Source organism: Chelonoidis abingdonii, chromosome 11, assembly GCF_003597395.2.
Source record: "Chelonoidis abingdonii isolate Lonesome George chromosome 11, CheloAbing_2.0, whole genome shotgun sequence".
Classification (NCBI taxonomy): domain Eukaryota; kingdom Metazoa; phylum Chordata; order Testudines; family Testudinidae; genus Chelonoidis; species Chelonoidis abingdonii.
This window is the reverse complement of record NC_133779.1, coordinates 32,439,236-32,458,310: the sequence shown is the minus strand read 5'-3', so window position 1 is coordinate 32,458,310 and position 19,075 is coordinate 32,439,236. Positions and strand designations below refer to the sequence as shown.

Below are 19,075 nucleotides of genomic sequence, written 5' to 3'. Positions count from 1 at the left end.
CTTAAGGAGGGCGCACACAGTCTACACAATAGCACAATCTTCCAGTCCCAAAGAGAGCGCACATAACCCACAGGAGGCAGGAAATGGTGAGTAAGGGGGAGTGATTGTTTCACAGCTGTGCTGTCCTCTGGGTTTCTGCACCTTGGGGAGAGCCAACAGCTGCAGAGGGCACCTACAACGAACACTTTCCCAACATTTTCCACAGAAGTTTGTCCTGGAAGATATCTCGCTGCTGAGGGTGACCTGGGAAGCAAGGGAGGATCTTCTACTGCAATGCGGCTTCCGCCCTGGCCCATGTGCAGCTTGCCAGTGTGCAGCAATGGTCCCCCCACCCGTCGTGGCACAGTGGTGCGGACACGTTGGCCTGACTGGGACAAGGACCACGGTGGCTCTCCCAAGAAACCTGCGCAAGCGCATTGCCCACATTCTGGATGAGACCTTTGAAGAGATTATTGAGGCTGATTACCGTGATGTGATCAACCACATCAATGCACTATTCCGAATCTAGGCATGCATACAGCCCTAACCCTCCTCTCCCAAAGAGCCCTCACTGAAAACATTCCTTCCTGAAAAAAAGCCGCTTACCGGGAACCTGCTCTTCTGTTTGTCCTCCACCAAGTACCGGCCGCTGCGACTGGCTACCTTCCTCCTGGCTCAAGAAGAGCTCCTGGCTGCATTCCTCCAGGGATTCTGGGGTGTTTCCCCCCGCCTCAGCACCCTCACTCTCGCTTTCCTCCTCCTCCTCCTCCTCCTCCCACTCTGAAGTGTCCATTGTGGTCCTCGGAGTGGAGGTGGGGTCACCCCCAAGTATCGCGTCCAGCTCTTTGTAGAATCAGCAGGTCACGGGGGGAGCACCCAAGCGGCTGTTTGCCTCATGGGCTTTGCAGTAGGCACTCTACAATTCCATCACTTTAACCCTGCACTGCAGTGCGTCCCCGTCATGGCCCCTTTCCATCATGTCCCTTGATACCTGCCCGAAGGTATTGTAATTCTTATGGCTGGAGCGCAGCTGGGACTGCACAGCTTCCTCCCTCCAAACACTGATGAGGTCCAGCAACTCACCATTGCTCCATACTGGGGATCACTTGGCATGTGGAGTGCTATCACCTGGGAAGATTCACTGATAGCACTCCATGCCTGGCTGAGCAAACAGGAAGGGGATTTTAAAAATTCCCAGGGAATATAAAGGGTGGGTCTGATGATTGGTGACCTGAGGCCAGGGCAGTAGAGTTCGAACTGATGACCACAGTGGATAGAACAGGCATTGTGGGATACTGCTGAATACTTTTAGAGGCCAATCAGAGAGTATTGGGCGGCCACACTGGTGCCGCAGCACAGCAGTGGTGGCGCAATAAACTTTATTCCTCTCGGGGAGGTGGAGTACCAGCAACATTGTCGCCAGTGTGGACGGGGAGTGAGGTACAGCGCTGTGGGCGGCTTTACTGCGCTGTCACTCGCAAGTGTAGCCAAGGCCTCTGTCTCTCTCTTAGACACGCATAAATCAGTTTGAGTTTACTCTTGATTGAGGTCATCAACTATTATGCAAAATATCCAGTTTATGGAACGAACACTTTAGGGACATAAACATGGCTACTAAGATATATCCTACTGAAGACTCCCCCTAGGCCATACCACGCTGTTAGAGAATTCTGTATGCTCTGGGTGCTTCTGCAGCTCATTAACTGTAAACATATTGCAAGCGGGATCAGTAATTTATTTGTGAAATTCCTGCAGGGGGTGAAAGCCACACAGAGGACTGAGGTTAATCATGTAATATATTTAGCAAATGATCATAATGCAAATGGAAAAATAAAGACGATGAGGAGGAAGAAAATCCATTCCCTGGCCAGGAAGTTTATATACGCTTTAGAACCAGGGAACAGACAGCAGAGTTGGGTGTGGAGTTGAAAGGAGTTTTTAGCGTTATTTTCCATTTGGTGCAGATACTGTGCTCAGTGAACACTTACTACAAGCCTGCAGTGAACTCTGATGGCAGGTGTGAAGGGCTGGCACAGCAGGCAGAGGAAAGAAGATAAAAGGATCTGGTCCATACATTCCTGAAAAGCCAGATACAGCTTCCAGCCCATGCAGTCAAAGTACTGTCCCCTCAAACACTGATTTTAAAAAATGCTGATTCACAAGAGCAAGGATCAAAAACAACAAACAAAAGACGCCAATTCCAGAAAGTGAGGCTCCAGAATGTAACAGGCTGATTCATGGGTATAAATAGCTGATCCATGACAATGAGAATCCAGAACAAAACCCACCACAAATCACTCAAAATTAGGTTCTGGAACAAATAACACTGATTCATTAAAGGAGGGTCCTGAATACAAAATGCTGAATCACTTGGAATTGCCTTTGGTTCTCTTGGAAGACCAGAAGCCCTGAATAATGTCAGTTCCCCCCCTGCCCTTCCCCTGCTGGGTATCTTGTCTCCTGTTTCAGTCCCTGTTCCTTGCTGCCGCCACCCAACAAACAGATCTGAAACATAGACCTGGAACGGATGAGCGCTCTAAGCAACAGGTTCAAAATACCCCGACTGCCTGGAATCGCGGCTCTGAATGCTGGCAGGACTGACTTAGCACTTCATCTGTCCACGGAAATAAGCTGAGTTCCAGGCAGTTTACGGTGTCTGTTGCTTTTGGATGATCGGATGCGGCCATTAAAGCTCCATGGCACCTTTTGCCCCAGAAGCCTTAGTTAAATTCTCCCTTCCTGCTCATGCTGGTTATTTGGAGTAGATGCAAATTACTGTAGAACCTAGGAACCCAGCCATGGACTTGGACCTCACTGTGCCAGGGGCTGTACAAACACCGAAAACAGGAATCTTTCCACTGACTTCAGGGAGAGCTAGTTCAGGCTCTATGGTGCTGTATATTAAAGGCAGAATTTCTACATACCTCAGAGTCGTTGATTACTTTCAAAAGCACCCAAAGAATTTAGGAACATACGTCCCATTGAAAGTCCCATCCTGAAATCCCAGCTGTTAATGAGGTTGTCTCCTGGAGAGGAGGTACATTTTGTATACCGCCTCGCAAGGCTGCTGCAGTGGTGAGAAATACCCAGATTAGGCAGGATGGCACTTTCCTGTTTGAAAGGGCTTGCTCAGAAGGCTGAGATGTTTTCATATCCTTTGTCTCTATAAATAATTCCATGTGTGCCCAGCATTACAGCAAAGCCTGCCTGCACTGCAATAAGGCACGGAAAAATATTTCCATTATTTCCCCAGCTTTGCAAGGGGATGATAACAGGAAGGAAGGAGAGGCTTGTGGATAATGCCCAGGACAGGCACTTAGATGAGGAGTCTATCCCTGATGCTCCCGCAGACTGTCTGTGTGACTTGGCGAGTCTTTTCACCTCACTGACTCTCACAGTCAGAGCAGGTCAGGAAATTATTTTTGTTCCCATGGAAGAAATTGAAAATGTTCTCTTAAGTTTTTGATTTAATCAGAAATGTTCACTGAAAACCCCAAAACCTGATAATGGAAATTTTACTTTCAGCAACTGGGAAAAAGATGCTGAAATCCGGTATTTCCATTTGGCCACAAAAGGCTTTATTTTTGTTAAAGTTCAAAACGAAACCTTTTGACCAGCTCTCCCCTGTTTTCCAATCTGGACAACGGCCCTGGCAGCGCCCATCACTGGGAACTTCTGAGGCTTAACTCAGGTCTGCTGGAGATGAACACTATGGAAATGACAACACCCAAATAAATAATTCAGCCATAAAAATTCCTGGCTTGTGCTAACTTCGTAAATGAGGTCACAGACTAGAGGAATGTTTCCTGTTTATCAATGATGCAAGAATCACTGCAGGTCTGTCATTTTAAAGCTATATATTGTATATTAATAGATTTTTAAGGTCAGAAGGGACCATTATGATCATCTAGTCTGCTCAAGGACAGAATTATCAAGGAAAATTTTCAGTCAGTCCCACATTTAAAACATAACAACCAGATTAACTTGCTTTGATTTAAAAAAAAAAAACCAAACAAAAAACAGAACCAGCTTCTCCCCCAAAATTGATCTTTCCAAATGTCACTCTACTCATTATTGATTAATTTTATTAAATTAAATCTCCCTGTGGTAGGCCTTGTCAAAAATTTTCCATCTGAACTGTTCTTCAAAGGCAAATTGGGTTTTCCATTAACTGAATTTTTTCCATGAGAAGTGTCTGCTTTTGAAAGGAAATTTCCACTTTTTGTTGAAAAAAATCAAAACATTCAGGTTTGGCTATTCTGCAGCAGTGCCTCATGGGATCTGTAGTTCAGCCACCTCATGTTCCCATTCTCCTCTATGGTTCTGGATCCCCAGTCCTACTACATCTCTCATGAGACACCATGACCAGGAACTCCCAGGATGCAATGGTGTCCCTCCCCATGAGGGCAGACAGTGGTGCATCCCGGGAGGTGTAGTCTGACTAGTCAGATGTACTCAGGCTCACATGAAGCACCATAGCCACATTCCCAACTGCTGTTTTTTTTTTTGCCAGAAAGTTGCAATTTTTCGTGGGGGAATAAAACCCCATTTTCCAACCCGCTCTACTCAGCTCATTTTTTAAAGGTCAAGCATACATATTAAGCACTTACTTTTCCAAAGATTCTTTTTGTTACAACAATAATCAACTCACATCTAGGGTCTTTTGTCCAGTGATCTCAAACCATTTTATAAAGGGGGGTAAATATCTGCATTGTATGGATGGCAGAACTGAGGTCTAGAGAAGGGAAGAGACTTGCACGAGGGCACTCAGCGGGTCAGCAGTAGGGCCAGAAATAGAACCCAGAGGTCCTGTGCCCCAGCCCAGTGATATGCCTGCTTGGGTCATGATGCCTCCTTTACTACAAATTTGCCCAAACATGTAGTCTCAAAAAAGGAGCTTTAAGGCTCCAAATGACAACTACAAGTATATATAAACCTTCTTAAAGTGTATCAGACGGGTAGCTGTGTTAGTCTGGATCTGTAAAAAGCAACCATGAGTCCTGTGCCACCTTAAAGACTAACAGATGTATTGGAGCATAAGCTTTCATGGGTGAATACCCACTTCGTCAATGTCTGATGAAGTGGATATTCACCCACGAAAGCTTATGCTCCAATATATCTGTTAGTCTGATAAAGTGGGTATTCACCCACGAAAGTTCATGCTCCAATACATCTGTTAGTCTTTAAGGTGCCACAGGACTCATCGCTGCTTCTTAAACTGGTGTAAGTTTAGTGTCCCTGAAACAGAAGGGTTAATAGCAATGGTGAGTGTCAGGCCTACGACAGATGCAGTGGAACTGGCCAACAGCTCTGCCATGGCACTTGCCTTGCCACTTGCAATGGTGCCAGTTTCTCTGCTCCCTGGACTTATATTGAGCAGAATTTGCCACAAGCCTTAAATCACATCAGACCTGGTTATGGTTTCCAGCTGGGCACAAGTGTCCAGCACTGCAGTTAAACACCTGCCCTCAGCCTGTGTCAGCTGACTAGGGCTTGGGCTACTGGGCTGTTTACCTGCAGTGAAGATCCATAGGGACCCAGAGCCTGGGCTCCAGCCTGAGCCCGAGTGGTCTATGCCTCAGTTAAACAACCCCTGAGCTCAAGTCAGCTGATACAGCCCAGCTGTGGGGTTTTAACTGCACTGTAGACATACCCCTAATCATCAATGCTCCAGAGATCAACAGGGGAAAGACCAAACAGTGTCTCAGGCTGAATTCACCTACAGATTGGGGGAGGCCCACTGGGGTGTTGGAGCATCTACCTGATTTTTATCTGAATCCAACAGCAGTTTGGATCTGACTGCGAGACTCAATTCCCCAGCTCAGACCTCCACCAAGCCTGCCCTGCCCAACCTTCCTCACTTTTAGCAGGCACTCACCCCGACCCTTCACCCAGAGGCTTCAGCTGATGGGATTCCTCCCCCTGCCTCCACCAGAGCACCTGCCAGAGCAGGCCACCACTCTCATATGCTGTGGATTCTCTTGAATGTGGGTGATAGCCTGACCCACTCCCCTACAGGTGATACAAGGGTGGCCAGTCCCAGTTGTTCAGGTAGCCTAGGGGGCAGGGCACAGATCCAGGGCAGAGTTCTTTCACAGAGGTAGGGGCACATGGCTGACTCTGCTCCGTTCCCTGGCTCCAGGGTCTTGGGAGGAGAGTGATGGGTCTATCTTCATATGGAATCTCCTCCACTCTTCACCAGCGTCCCTCCAAAGCGGGACAGATGCTGCTCCTTCTGTTCTCCTCCCCAGTTCTTGGAAACATATGCAATAAGTGCCTGGGATCAGGGGGCAGCTAAGAGAAGCCAGTGAGTTAGATCTGCAGTGGAGACTGCACTCTGATGTTTCAGCCTGGCCTGCTTGAATAGGCCTGTGGTCCTTGCTCAAGGTACTAGGTTGAGTGGGGACTCCTGTTTTCCATGAGGCTTTGTTCATTCTGCCCCCAGGAGGTAGTTTCTGCAGTCATTTCTGTAGCCAAGCAAGCCCAGTCCCTGTTTAATTTATTATAGATATGCAAGCTGAGTAATCAAATCTCATCCCGCAGGGCATTAGCAGATTGCTGCAGGGGTGGAAATGGTGTCCCTCCATCCCTGTACAGTTCTGCACAACCAGCCTTAGGGGTTTTATCCCCCCACCCAGTTCCTTTGAGTATCAGGACATCCCAGAATACTACTGCAAGCACCTCCCATCCCAGCCAGAACATCCAGGTCTTCAGCAGGAGTCCCTGCAGGCTCCTCCTGTGCCAATCAGGCCCCCACCCAGGGCACTGAAGGAGATGGGCCAGTGCTCTGATCCAATACCACAGAACACCCACCACGATCAGACACTTGGCTTGACAGCTTAGAACATTCTTTGGAGTTGAAGACAGGAAAAGCAACACAGTTTGACTTTTATTTAACTAGAATGCTCCAGCATGCTGTAATTCAGCATCAGATACAGTGGTATGAAAGGGCAGCACATAGGCATGTAGTGTAGAGATCAATACAACTCATGCTCTACATCCAGCGTAGCATTAGTAAGCTAGTTATAAAAGCCCCTGTATTACTGTTGGAAAACATACATCTGCAAACCCTCCACTCATCCCAGGAGGCGTAAGCTAATTAGGGCTAATTCATAAGCAGAGAATACATAATCCACCAATTTAAAAGCAGAGGAAAAAAGCAAACTGTTCAGCCAAGTTTAATCTTTCTGTTACAAAGCATTCATGATCGGGGCTCAAGGAAAATGCACACAGGCATTGGGAATGTGGCAGAAGTCAGGCAAACAAGCAGGTACACATTGTCACAGGGGCTAGGCACACACAGACAGGCCTTGATCTTCCCCAGCTGTAGGGGCATGAGCAATATGTAACCACTGCTGAGAGGGAACCCTGATCCCACAGGCAAGCTCCTTGGGGCAGGAACTTTTTGTTCTTGGTTTGTTCACCACCTAGCACCATGACTAGAGCTCCTAGGAATTACTACAATACAGAGAACAGGAGCACGGCTGGGTGGGTGCCAAGTCACACCTCCCCCTAGCTGGAGGGAGGCCTGAAAGGAGAGCATCTGAGTTTCTCAGTAGCATAATGGAGGCCGTGCTCATGCCTGCATCTCAAGACACTGCCAACTTCTGCCCACATGTCACCCTCTTGTGTACTAGGGAGTGAGTGCACAGCGTCTCCTGCTGCAATACCACTCATTGCAAGGGACTATGCTGACCTACGCTTGGCTTGGCGAGGGGCATGCTTGTGAAACTTGTTTGTTCTTGCAAATCCTTGCAAGGAACACATGCCTGAGAGGAGATTCTATCCTTGTGCACCGAACTAAGACCCAGGGATGAAAGTCCACCTCACAGCAGCAAACCACCATATGAAGCAGTTGCCACTTACTACCATTAACGAATCGCTAACAGTGCAAAGAGGTGCACTAGCAGCGATATTCCCTACACCCCCACGCAGGTAGTCAGCACAAGGCCCCACATGTTATTTAGACCCTTCTTAAATGGTGCCTAGAGCCTTGTGGAAGTCCTCCAGACTACAGTGAATTTCACCCTGGGGCCAAATCCTGCTTCCACTACGTCAACTGGAATTGCAAAGCTGCTACTGGCCTCCTGAGGCCAGAATGTAGGCCCAGGTGAGCACATCAAATGGGTCTGCACTGTTGACAGAAGACATTCACTTTCATCTGCTCTGCTAAGTGCTTTTCTGGCTGTGAGTGAAATGGCTAAAGTTAAGCAACCTTTAGGAGGCACCTTAACTTCAGGATAACATTAAGGTGTGTGTGTAAGGAAACTTGACTGAATTCAGCATAAGCCTGTTTAACCCAAGGCTGATCAATACCCCCTCAGGTTGAAATTCATCTCTGTGCAGAGAGCAGCTTGAATCCTAGGTGCTACTTAGGAAAGATAGTGCTAGCCAGTGGCCAGAGCACTGGACTGGGACTCAGGAGATCTTGGTTCTATTCCCAGCCATGCCACTGGCCTTCTGGGTGATCCAGGCACAGAGAGAAGTGACTTGCCCCCAGTTTCCCCATCTGCACAATGGGGATAACGATACAGATCTTTGCAAAGTCAATAGTTGAAAAGCATGAAAAGAGGATATATTAAATAGCGAATACCCCTTGCACTGGCTCCCAGCAAAGGGGTGAATTTCACCCACAATGCATTGTTCCTTTACTTGTCCAAACCTCCCATTTCCCAGAAGGCTTTGGAGTTTTCTAAGAATGGAAAATACTGCACGGGGATAACCAGATCTCATTATTTTCTTCCAACCATCATGAATACGTACACACCTCCACGGTAGCCAGGCTCTTCTCACTGAGCAAAGAATGAGGATTTATTTGACGCCTGCAAGGAAAACAACAAAGAACCCCACAGACGACACAAAGCATCCCACATAACATGATGCAGAACAAAAATTAAAGGTGGCTAAGTCCAGGTTAACAATTCTCCAAAACGTTGGTAGCTCCTTGGAAATCTAATGTAAACATTACATTTATAAAAATAGAGCTATGATTCCAAAAATAAGCCACAACAGTTTGGCAGCACATTGATTGAGTCAACTTTCTGGAATTACGACTCACCCTCAGTCACCCCATATTGAAGAGAATGGCCAAGAGGGGCGGAGGATATTCTGCACCTCCAAGGATGAGATTAGGCAGGTATGCCATGTTCAGGCTTCCCAATGTGGCAAATTACAGGCAGGACTCCTGTTTTCATTAACAGGATCCAAGCACTGGGAATTCTGACCCACCCCCTGGGCAGCATGTTCGTATTTCCAGGGAGTTAAATGACAGGCAGGTCTCTTTCACCACCCTTTCGATGGCAAGCGCGCAAAGAAAATCCACACAACACTCTACGCAAGATGAAGGCAACTAAAAGTTCAGCAACATGATTGGACTGTATTCTGTTAGCAAAGCTCCAAGCATCTGTCCTTGTGTTTATAAGCAAAATCACACACACAGACACACACACAAGTCACTGTGTTAGGAATGTGTTAGAAAGATATTTTGAGAGGCCCAGCAAAGGGCTAGCTTTACAGCAATGGGAAATGTTGCTTTTAAACTGAAGTTCAAGGAGGCTTTGGCTTCCAGTGTTAATCAGTTGCTTTTCCTTTGGCCCATCTGATAACAAAGATGTCACACAAATCCCATGGTAATGCATTTCACTTACCTCATATTTACAATATATGCATATAGGAAAAAAAATTAAGACTGAACAAAATGTGGAATGGGGCACTGAGGGAAGAACTCTTCCCTAAGAGCTAATATATTATTGAATAAGGCACTTGTATATTGAGACTATTTTCAAAGGATCATTTGCAGCTGGATTCCATCCAGCTGGGAGACCTTTTCTAAGCCTTTCAAGAGCAGATTCTGTTTCCAGTTACTCAGTGTAAATTTGGCATAACTCCACTGATAGCTATGGAGTTACTCTGGATTCACATCAACACGACTGAGAGCAGAATTCAGCACTAATCTGCAGATCTGAACAAATACCAAACCTCCCTCATGTCTCCTTTGGAAGTTGAAGGCTTTTAGCACCTCACAGGATCTTTAGCAGAGGCCTTCAAAACTGCTGCAGGGTTTTGGAGGCTCAGTTCCCATAAAAATTAATGGAAATTGGGCATCCAGATCTCACAGGCTGATTGGAAAAATCTGAACATTGAGTAGCAGATTTTTAAGGAGAAACGGGAAACTATAGCTTGTATTGCTTGGGCTGATATAGTACGAAATGGAAAGGAATTTGACTGTTCTGCCTACAGATTTCAGTACTTGTGACATGAGAAATCGATAAAAGGGTGGAAGTCAGCACTATGACACACACTATGGCCAGGTCTACACTACAAAGTTTTGCCAGCATAGCTATGTTGATGGGGGTGTGAAACAAAAAACAAATCAACATCCGCCCCCCCCCCCAGCCAACATAGGTATGTCAGCAAAAAACCCCAGTAAAGACACAGCTAAGCAGGCATTAGAGTGCTTCTGTTGACATAGCTAATGTCATTCAGCGAGCTGGTGTTACTGTGCCAACAGAAAAACTTCTGTCACCATACGCTATGTCCACACTAGAGTGCTCTGGTCAGTACGGCTAAGCCAGCAAAGCATTTGTAGTGTAGACAAAGCCTCGTTCTCAGCAAGAAAAGACCCTCTCAACAGAACCTTTATCTTCCTCTCAACCAACTTCTTAGGGAAAGATAATTCCATCTCTCTCTGCCTGCATGCTGAAGTAGAGAGAAGAGCTGTACACTTGGCTGTACACATGGGGAGTGGTTCTGCATGACTAAATAAAGGATAGCTTACAAGACTATTAAGCATTTTGTAGTCTAACGTGACATTGCAGGAGAACAATTCACAAGCATGAGAATCTTGATCAGATTCGGATGTCAGCTATGTCAGAATAAATCAGGATTGATCCATCAATCTTAAAGGAGTTACTCCCACATCACAGAAGTCATTCTTAGTATTCAGATTTATAGTTATCCATCACCTGGCTACAGAACCGTAGCCAGAAGATTATTTACATTATAAGGGTTTGTCAGTAGGATGAGATTCAATCAGGAGGGAGAGGGGCCTGCACATGTGGGGCAAGCACAAAACCTAGACACTGCATAAGTGGGACTTAAGTGGTGCCTATGTCTTGTGTTGGCTGCCTACATAAGAGTGAATATAACCGATGCATTTTGAGCCAAAAGCCTATTGAAGTCAGTGATTCCACTGGGCTTTCAAATCAGGCCATTAGCAAGCAAGGATTATAGACAAGTGAGATGAACCAGTACTTTCAAACATGTAGACTGTACCATAAGAAAAACCTTTGGGGGTGGAGACAACCAATTCTAATAGAACGATACCTCACCAGCTGAGTGGAGCTTCTGCTAATCAGATGCAATGTCCAGCCATCACTCACTATGGGCAGAGTTATCTAAAGCATTCTCTCGCTACGGAGAACTCGAGACGGTTTAGACCTTCAAGGGTTTTATGAACAAAAAGGGAGCCCTGGCTGCCAATTTCAATCTTATGAAGCACAAAATAAAATAGATGAGATATTTCCCTTCGAGAAATAGAAATTCCAGAAAACTCATCAGGAGATGCCAGTTGATGCCCATTTCCAATTATGTCCCCTGCTCGGTAACAGGAAGATGGTGGTGGTGTACTGTGCATCTGATAAGAATGAAGAGGGCAGGGGAAAGAGCATCTTAAAGTGTTCTTCGCACAGGGGAAAAAAAAAAAAAGTCAGCCTTTTCCAGGTACTGATCATTGGAAGATTCCCCCGAGCAAGGGCAGCAAATAGTTCCGTGTTCTGCAGCAAGGCAAATACTGGCAACTGTGCACAAAATAAAACGTTCCAATAGAGATGGGCAAAGCCCTGGAGGCAGTACAGGCTGAGTGCACAGATCTTGCACAAAAGATGATGAGGGAAAAAAGATCTTTTCAAATAATAATAATAACAACAAGGAGGAGACCAAAAAAAAAGATAATCCAGGCAGTTTGACAGCTGTTGCTGCTTAAGGCCACTGATTTCCCGTGGGATAGTTGGGCACCGTGGGATACTGTGGCAGACTGTTTCCAGAAAAGTTATTGTACTGAGCTTCCCTGCTTGGGGGGTCCCTCCATGAGCCGCTGTTCCATTCATTCTGGGCTTTCTGAAAGCTTCCGCCAGCCCCTCGGTAAATTTTATGTACCTAATAGGTAATCAAGAGAGCAAGGGAAGAATCAGCAACAAGCCTCAAGTTCCCTTTCCAATAGGAGCTACAGTCACTTTGTTAATGCCTAATACACTAGACACTTCCTAGTGCTGTCCCATGTGTCTGGTAACATCTCTGTTCAAGTATCAGAGGGGTAGCCGTGTTAGTCTGGATCTGTAAAAAGTGACAAAGAGTCCTGTGGCACCTTATAGACTAACAGATGTATTGGAGCATGAGCTTTCGTGGGTGAATTATGCTCCAATACGTCTGTTAGTCTATAAGGTGCCACAGGATACTCTGTCACTATCTCTGTTCAAGTGTCCACATTCCAAAGGAACAAGGGCGCTATAAACAGAGAAGCAGCTAGATAAGATCTACACACAGTCTTTTAACCCACTGCAGCATTATGACAAACTCAGGTTGGGGAATTGCATAGTAATGATGTTAGAAGCAATTCATCCAAACTAGGTCAGTTTACCTAGAATTCAGCATTACTGAAATTGCTGCGTCCCAGACTGGCAACGCTTGCATGCACGATAGGAGATTATATAGCTGCGTGTATAGTGGTGCAGGAGAAGGAGTGACTTTTTTCAGCCACCCTACCACACAGATGCTAACCAACGTATGACTGGAGTGGCATTATCCGTGATCTCAAAGAAGGCAGTATGGTCCCTCATTCCAGAGGTAAACTGTCCTGATGGCAGCTGCTTTGGGGTAGAGAACATATTTTGCTGGACTTGTCAGTTTTGGAATCTTCTTGTGTGACAGATCTTACCCCTCTGGTTTTTCTCCTCCCATGAAGGGCAACACTGGTGAAGTCTCTCCTGTTATATTGCCTATGACAGTGGCTCTCCAGCTTCTTCCTTCTGCAGACCACTTTAAGGAGAAAGCTCCTTCCACGAATTGCCCTCCCACCACCCCCATCTGTCATTGTGTGGGTCTCAGCAGGTTTAATTCTCAGAATCAATGGTTGTCCATGGATTCCTGCTGGGAGGGACATGGTTGAATTGCATGGAGAGAACCCTCAATCGCACTCTCAACCTTTCATCTAGATTTGCCCTGGATGGGGATCTGGCTTGGCAGGGGGGCTGCCCCCGCACTGTCTATACTCTCAACTTTCTAGGATGCGAGTGGTTACAATGACCACTAAGCGGATGATTTACTTTGCTTTGATGCACAGAACTGACAGATACTCCACGTCAGAAAGGCAACTGAAGCACTTACCCTTAGGAGATAGAAGGACATCGCAACCGCTGACATCGTAAACATTATGGCTGGAAACAGCATGAATATAGCAGCTGCAACACTGGTACTAAAAAAAGTAGTGGCTGCCAACCATCCACTGGAAGAAAGTGAAATACAGAGAAGCATCACTGTAGTTTGTTTTCACCGACAACCTGAAAATATTTGCAAGTGAGTTGTTAAGTTCCAGGATAGGAATGGAAAGGTAAGAACTAGGACAAGATCTACCTATGCTGCAGCTGGTTACTTCCCCTGCACATCTCTGTTAATGCACCTCAAGTCCTGACCTGCAAACATCCCCTGGTATTTGAATTCCAGGCCACTAGAGAAAGCCAGTTGAATGGTGAGGTTTTAGGAGGTAAACAGACGTCCATAAGGGAACCAAACTGATTTTTATTTGTGCAGAGATAGTATGGGGGTAGTGGAATAAAGCTGGGGTTAAGAACCAGAACATCAGAGTCCTTGACCAAGTTCAGTCTCCATTTCCCACACGTCTTCATACTGTGCCTCACGGGGCACTCTGAGGAGTAGTGTTTAAACCCAGCACGCTGTGTAGCACCTTCATTTCTGTTATTCTCACTTCAGCAGGATTTGCATCCAGGCTCTAAAGATGGCAGGTTAAATTACCAACTTTCTGTGACCTAAACAGGGCAGGTCAAGAACACACTTTCCAATTATTATTTAAGGATGAAACTTGAGACTCTAGCTCTGTAGACTGGAGATGAAGTGAAACTTATGTGCATGGGGAAGATGGTAAGAAAGGATAAGATGTCTTGATTGCCTCATTTATACCCTCAAGCAGCTAGGTTAGAACCTTGCTGCAAACTCCCGGGTGGCTCCTCTGTTGCAATGGTGTGGTCACATGGAGGGGGAAATGGTTATTTATTGATAAGGACCTAACAAATTCATGATCCATTTTGGTCAATTTCACAGTCATAGGCCTTTAAAAATAATAAATTTAATGATTTCAGCTATAATTGTTGGGGTCCTGACCCAAAAAGGAGTTGTGGCGGGGGGGGGGCGCGTCACAAAAGTTACTGTAAGGGGGGATTGCCGTACTGGCTACCATCTATTTCTGCACTGCGACGGCCGCAGCAGCAATCCTTCAGACTGGGCACTGAGAGTGGGCTACTGGCTGGGAGCCCAGCTCTGAAGACAGGGCTGCTGCCAGCAGCAGCTTAGAAGTAAGGGTGGTATGGTATGGTATTGCCACTCTTACTTCTGTGCTGCTGCTGGCAGGGTGCCTCCTTCAGAGCTGGGTAAGGATGGCTATATTGTGACCCCCCTAAAATAACTGCGCAGCTTCCATGCAACTCCTTTTCGGGTCAGGACCCCCATCTGAGAAATGCTGGTCTCTCCATGAAATCTGTATAGTGGAGGGTAAAAGCTCACCGAAGACCAGATTTCATGGTCCATAATGCATTTTTCATGACAGTGAATTCGGGAGGGCCCTATTTATTGGTGGGGGAAAACATGTAACCCTGAAAGAACAGAAGGATGAAAATCCTATGCTGGCTCAAATCATGTAACATTCAGTCATTACCTTAGCAAGGTGAGAGGAGTTGAGAACATGCCCTCACTCCAATCAGGACCCTCTCTTTGTCCAACCCCTTTCCTTATCATCTCCCCCAACTCTCCCTCCCCACCCCAAACATCAGCATTTAAATGCATGGAAATGCTGAACACAAGCTGAATCTATGAGATAAAATCTCCGCAGCTAGACAGAGAGAAGACATGGACTGAGTGCTCCATTCAAAGACCATGGGTGCATCCTGCTTACCATGTTCCCCAGTTGGAGATACCGATCGCTTGTATGACAGTCAGAATAAACTGGGCACCAAAGATGAAGAAAAAGGCCATGAAATTAAAAGAGCTGTCAGACCTGTGAAATGAGAGAGGATGTTAGGGAGAATGAATGAGGTTTATCACCGTGTACTGTACCATGTTACTACGTCCCCACTCTCTCCATACACACTTTAATCATGAAGCAATGGATCCCCACTCAGATTTGTACCTTGAAGATTAATATCCACCCTCTTTTCTCTAGTGCTGGAAGCACACAGGTCTCTGCATCATCAGGACTTAATCTCCCTCAATAAACCTAGGTCTTGAAATTGATCTAACAATCTAATTACACATATGACCATCTTCAGAGAGGCATGTTGTTTTCCACCAATACCTCAGCAGACTCTTGCAGAGGAGAAGACACTTGCACCATTATCCTGACTGCATGTCTAAACTCAATGCAGTTTGACACCTGTGCTTTTCATAATGCAACCCATCCATTTGTGAGCAGGCACAAGGCCATGGGAACACATGGTTATGAGTGCTAGCAGCCAGACAGATCTTGTATGTGCATTACATTCAATTATTGAGAACAAGAATCCTAGCTGGGAATATCTCAGTGGCTGTTTGTCATCAGTTTACATAACTGTGGTTAAGGGAGGTGAGCCATTGATAACCCAGCTCTGGGATGGATTAGGAAGAAAACAGCTCTGGCAGCCATGTACAGAACGTATTTGAGCCTAATGAGCGGGGTGGCATGCTGCTTGGGGAAATAAGTGGTGTTCAGAGGCAACACTGCTTTTTGTAACTCCTCGGCATCTCTGCCTTTTGGCTGGATAGGTCAGGCAGGTGCCAAAACTACTGAATGAGTTTATGTTTGTGGTCCAGGTATGCATGGTGGCTACCAAAACTAGGTGTGCTGAATGGCTTCTCCATCACTGGGGTTCAGCATAGCTCTAGCTATACCATACAGCAATAGCAGCACAGATGGTCCCATCAGACGCAGCGCCTTCACCTAGCAACACCACCCATATTAGCCAGTCATTCTTTGGCAAGGAATACTGTTATTTTAAACCGAAGTTTAGCTCTGGACCCACTCAGACCTGATGACATATTTAATAGTGCAAATTATTTACATCAGATCCACTGAATCACAGAAACAGGAAGGGTGTGTGCTCTAGGCCAGATGTACAAAGGTATTTAGACACCTAAAGATGCAGAGAGGAGCTTTTTTAAATCCCCTAGGTGCCTAAGCAGGATAGGTACCTAACTCACGTTGGAAGTCAACTAAATGAGTTAGGTTCCTAACTTCCCTTGAGTACGTAATTCCTCTTAGGTGCCTATCTGCATGTTTAAGCATCTAAGTACTATTGTAAACCTGGTACTTAATGGCATGGGAAGAGAATGGGACTGACCTTGGGGAAGTGGGAAACCCTCAGTCATTTACACCAGTGCAAAGTGCATGTAAAGTTGCACGAATAGCTACACAAAGGGCAGGTCAAAGGAAGATGTGGCCCTCTGTCTCCAATAGTATTACCACCTCCCAGGGGTGTTGTGAAAGAGACTAGATATCCTGGGCTGAACAATGCTACAGAAGAGCAAAATGCTACCATCATGGCATTCTCCTTTCGAATACTGGATGTGAGTAGAACACGTTTACTGTGAGAAATAGTCCATGGTTAAGGTAATTCTGTCTCAGTACTGAAACCAAATCACAGTGAAAGGACAACATTGCAGGCTGGACCTTTAAATGGACAATGACCTGGCAATAGTGAAGAAATATTCGTTTGAAGGGGCATATGGGAATCAGCTAGAGGAGTGGTTTTCAACCTGTGGTCTGTGGACCCCTGGGGATCTGCAGACTATGTCTGATTTCCAAAGGGGTACACACCTCCATTTGAAATTGTTTTAGGGATCCGCAAATGAAAAAATGTTGAACACCACTGAGCTATAACATGTGGAAAAAGTTGAATTCTGACCCACCTTTCCACTGGAAATTTGCCACAACTCTGTTCTCATGCCAAGGCTCTTGGATGTGGACATATGGTGAATGTTTCACAAAAGCATCCACAGAGTACGCTATCCCAGTATCTACCATGGCTGTAAGAACTGGGAATAAGCATAGCAAGTGGGTCTAACCTGACTCTCTAGAAGTCAGACTGGCTGTAATAAATCTGGCTACAGTGTTCCTTTCCCATAAAAAGATTTTCCTGATTACACCGCTATTTTCTTTAAAGTCTCCTCCAAACTAATGTCAAACTAACTGCTCTGTGGCTTGCTGGTCTGTCCCTAGGCTATTGGTTTTATATACAAGCATTTACACAGGGTAATCTCAAGGGCCTTTCAGCATTCAGTTGCACAAACACATACAAACAGCATTAAAGAAGCCCAGAGGAAAGCATTGTGGAGGAGTAATTTTTCCCAGACTTTGGAATGGAAAGTGCTCTTTGAACAGAGTTCTACTAGTGACTTGGAAACCTCAGGGACTTCTGAATTAGGAAAGAAAAAGATTAAAAAAAACAACACAGCCCAGTAGAGTAACACGTCTCAGATTTCATTTTTCACTTCCTTTAAGAGTTTCAGATGATTCAATTCCTTTGCTTTTCATATCCTTTTAGAAGTTATCCTCCTTTGAATTCTATAACGTAATTAAATGTAGTTGATATGGTTTTAATAATCTCCACTACATTAGCACACATATCTTGTTCGTATTTGAGTTGAGCATTTAGATGCAGATTCAGGAAAACACTTAAGCACATGCTTGGAGTTAAGTACTTGCTTAAGTCCCATCGGCACATGCTTAAAATTTAGCATATGCTTGAATGCTTTCTAGAATCAGGGCCTTAGTCTGTCTGCTTCTCTTCCTGTCAGCTGCTTCCGCTTTCTTCTAAATGAACTTCTCTTACCATAGAATTTGATGATTAACCAATCTAAAAAAAATACATTGGTAGTGAAGCAGGGGAGAGAGGGTTACCTAGGAAACTGGAATGACAGACTCCTGTCAGCTCTGCTAGTGACTTGCTGCATGACCTTGGGAAAATAACTTCCCCTTTTCCACGCCTCAGTTTCCCTATGCAAAATGGAGATTAAACTTAAGTCCCTCAAAGACATGTTGTGAAGCTCAATGCACTAATGTTTGCAAAGTGCTTTGCAATTCCAAGCAGGCACTAGAGACATGCAAATGATTATTAATAAAAAAATAAATGTAGGATGATTTTAAATATATTTGTGCCGTTTGAGGAGAGCCATGGTCTTTGTGGGTTACTTTTATTTAAACACCCCCCCTCCCAGTATGAGTAACTAAATGCTGTGCCTAGAAACAAAAAACAGAACAGTTCTTAGCAAGTTGTTTCTGTACAGTTTTCCCATAAAGAACCGAGAAACCAAAAATCTCAAACAAGCCTTTAGAAGTCTCCCATACCATTAGCGATGTGAATGCTTAGGTAACCCTAGGGATATTTAATAATCACAATACATTAACAATTTTGAAAGTATGGATTTCATGCTTGTGAAAGTACAAAACCAATTAGTGCTGCGATGACCACAGAATAGGTCAAACTACATGGTCATTAGCAATGTAAGATCTTGTTGCAAGCCGCCCTTCACCAATGTGAATCAGCCCTGTTCTGAAGGAACCCTTCATGGGGACAAGAGAGAAGCTAAGTTTCTGTGGCCTGGACCTCTCTGCCAACAAAGGGTCAGTTTGTGTCAAGGGTGGTGTTTTTTGGGCATGGATACTTCTCACTAATCATCGTATTCTTCACTGTGCTCACACATAGCTTGTAGACTGTATCCTTCCCCACTACCTCCACCCTTTGTCTGGTTTGTCTATTTCAACTGCAAGCTCTTCAGGGCAGAGACTAGCTCTTAGTCCATATCCATACAGCATTAGAACAATGGGATCCCTTTA

The 19,075-nt window shown here is 45.4% G+C and overlaps 1 protein-coding gene across 1 annotated transcript in view; it reads right to left on the bottom strand.

Moving 5' to 3' along the window:
• Positions 1-6,855: 6,855 nt before the first annotated feature.
• SCAMP4 (secretory carrier membrane protein 4) overlaps positions 6,856-19,075 on the bottom strand; it is a 38,840-nt gene continuing 26,620 nt past the window's right edge. Inside the window, 3 exon segments of the mRNA XM_075070846.1 lie at positions 6,856-12,135; positions 13,363-13,480; positions 15,161-15,262. Coding sequence (XP_074926947.1) covers positions 11,959-12,135; positions 13,363-13,480; positions 15,161-15,262 — 397 coding nt within the window. The 3' untranslated portion in view covers positions 6,856-11,958.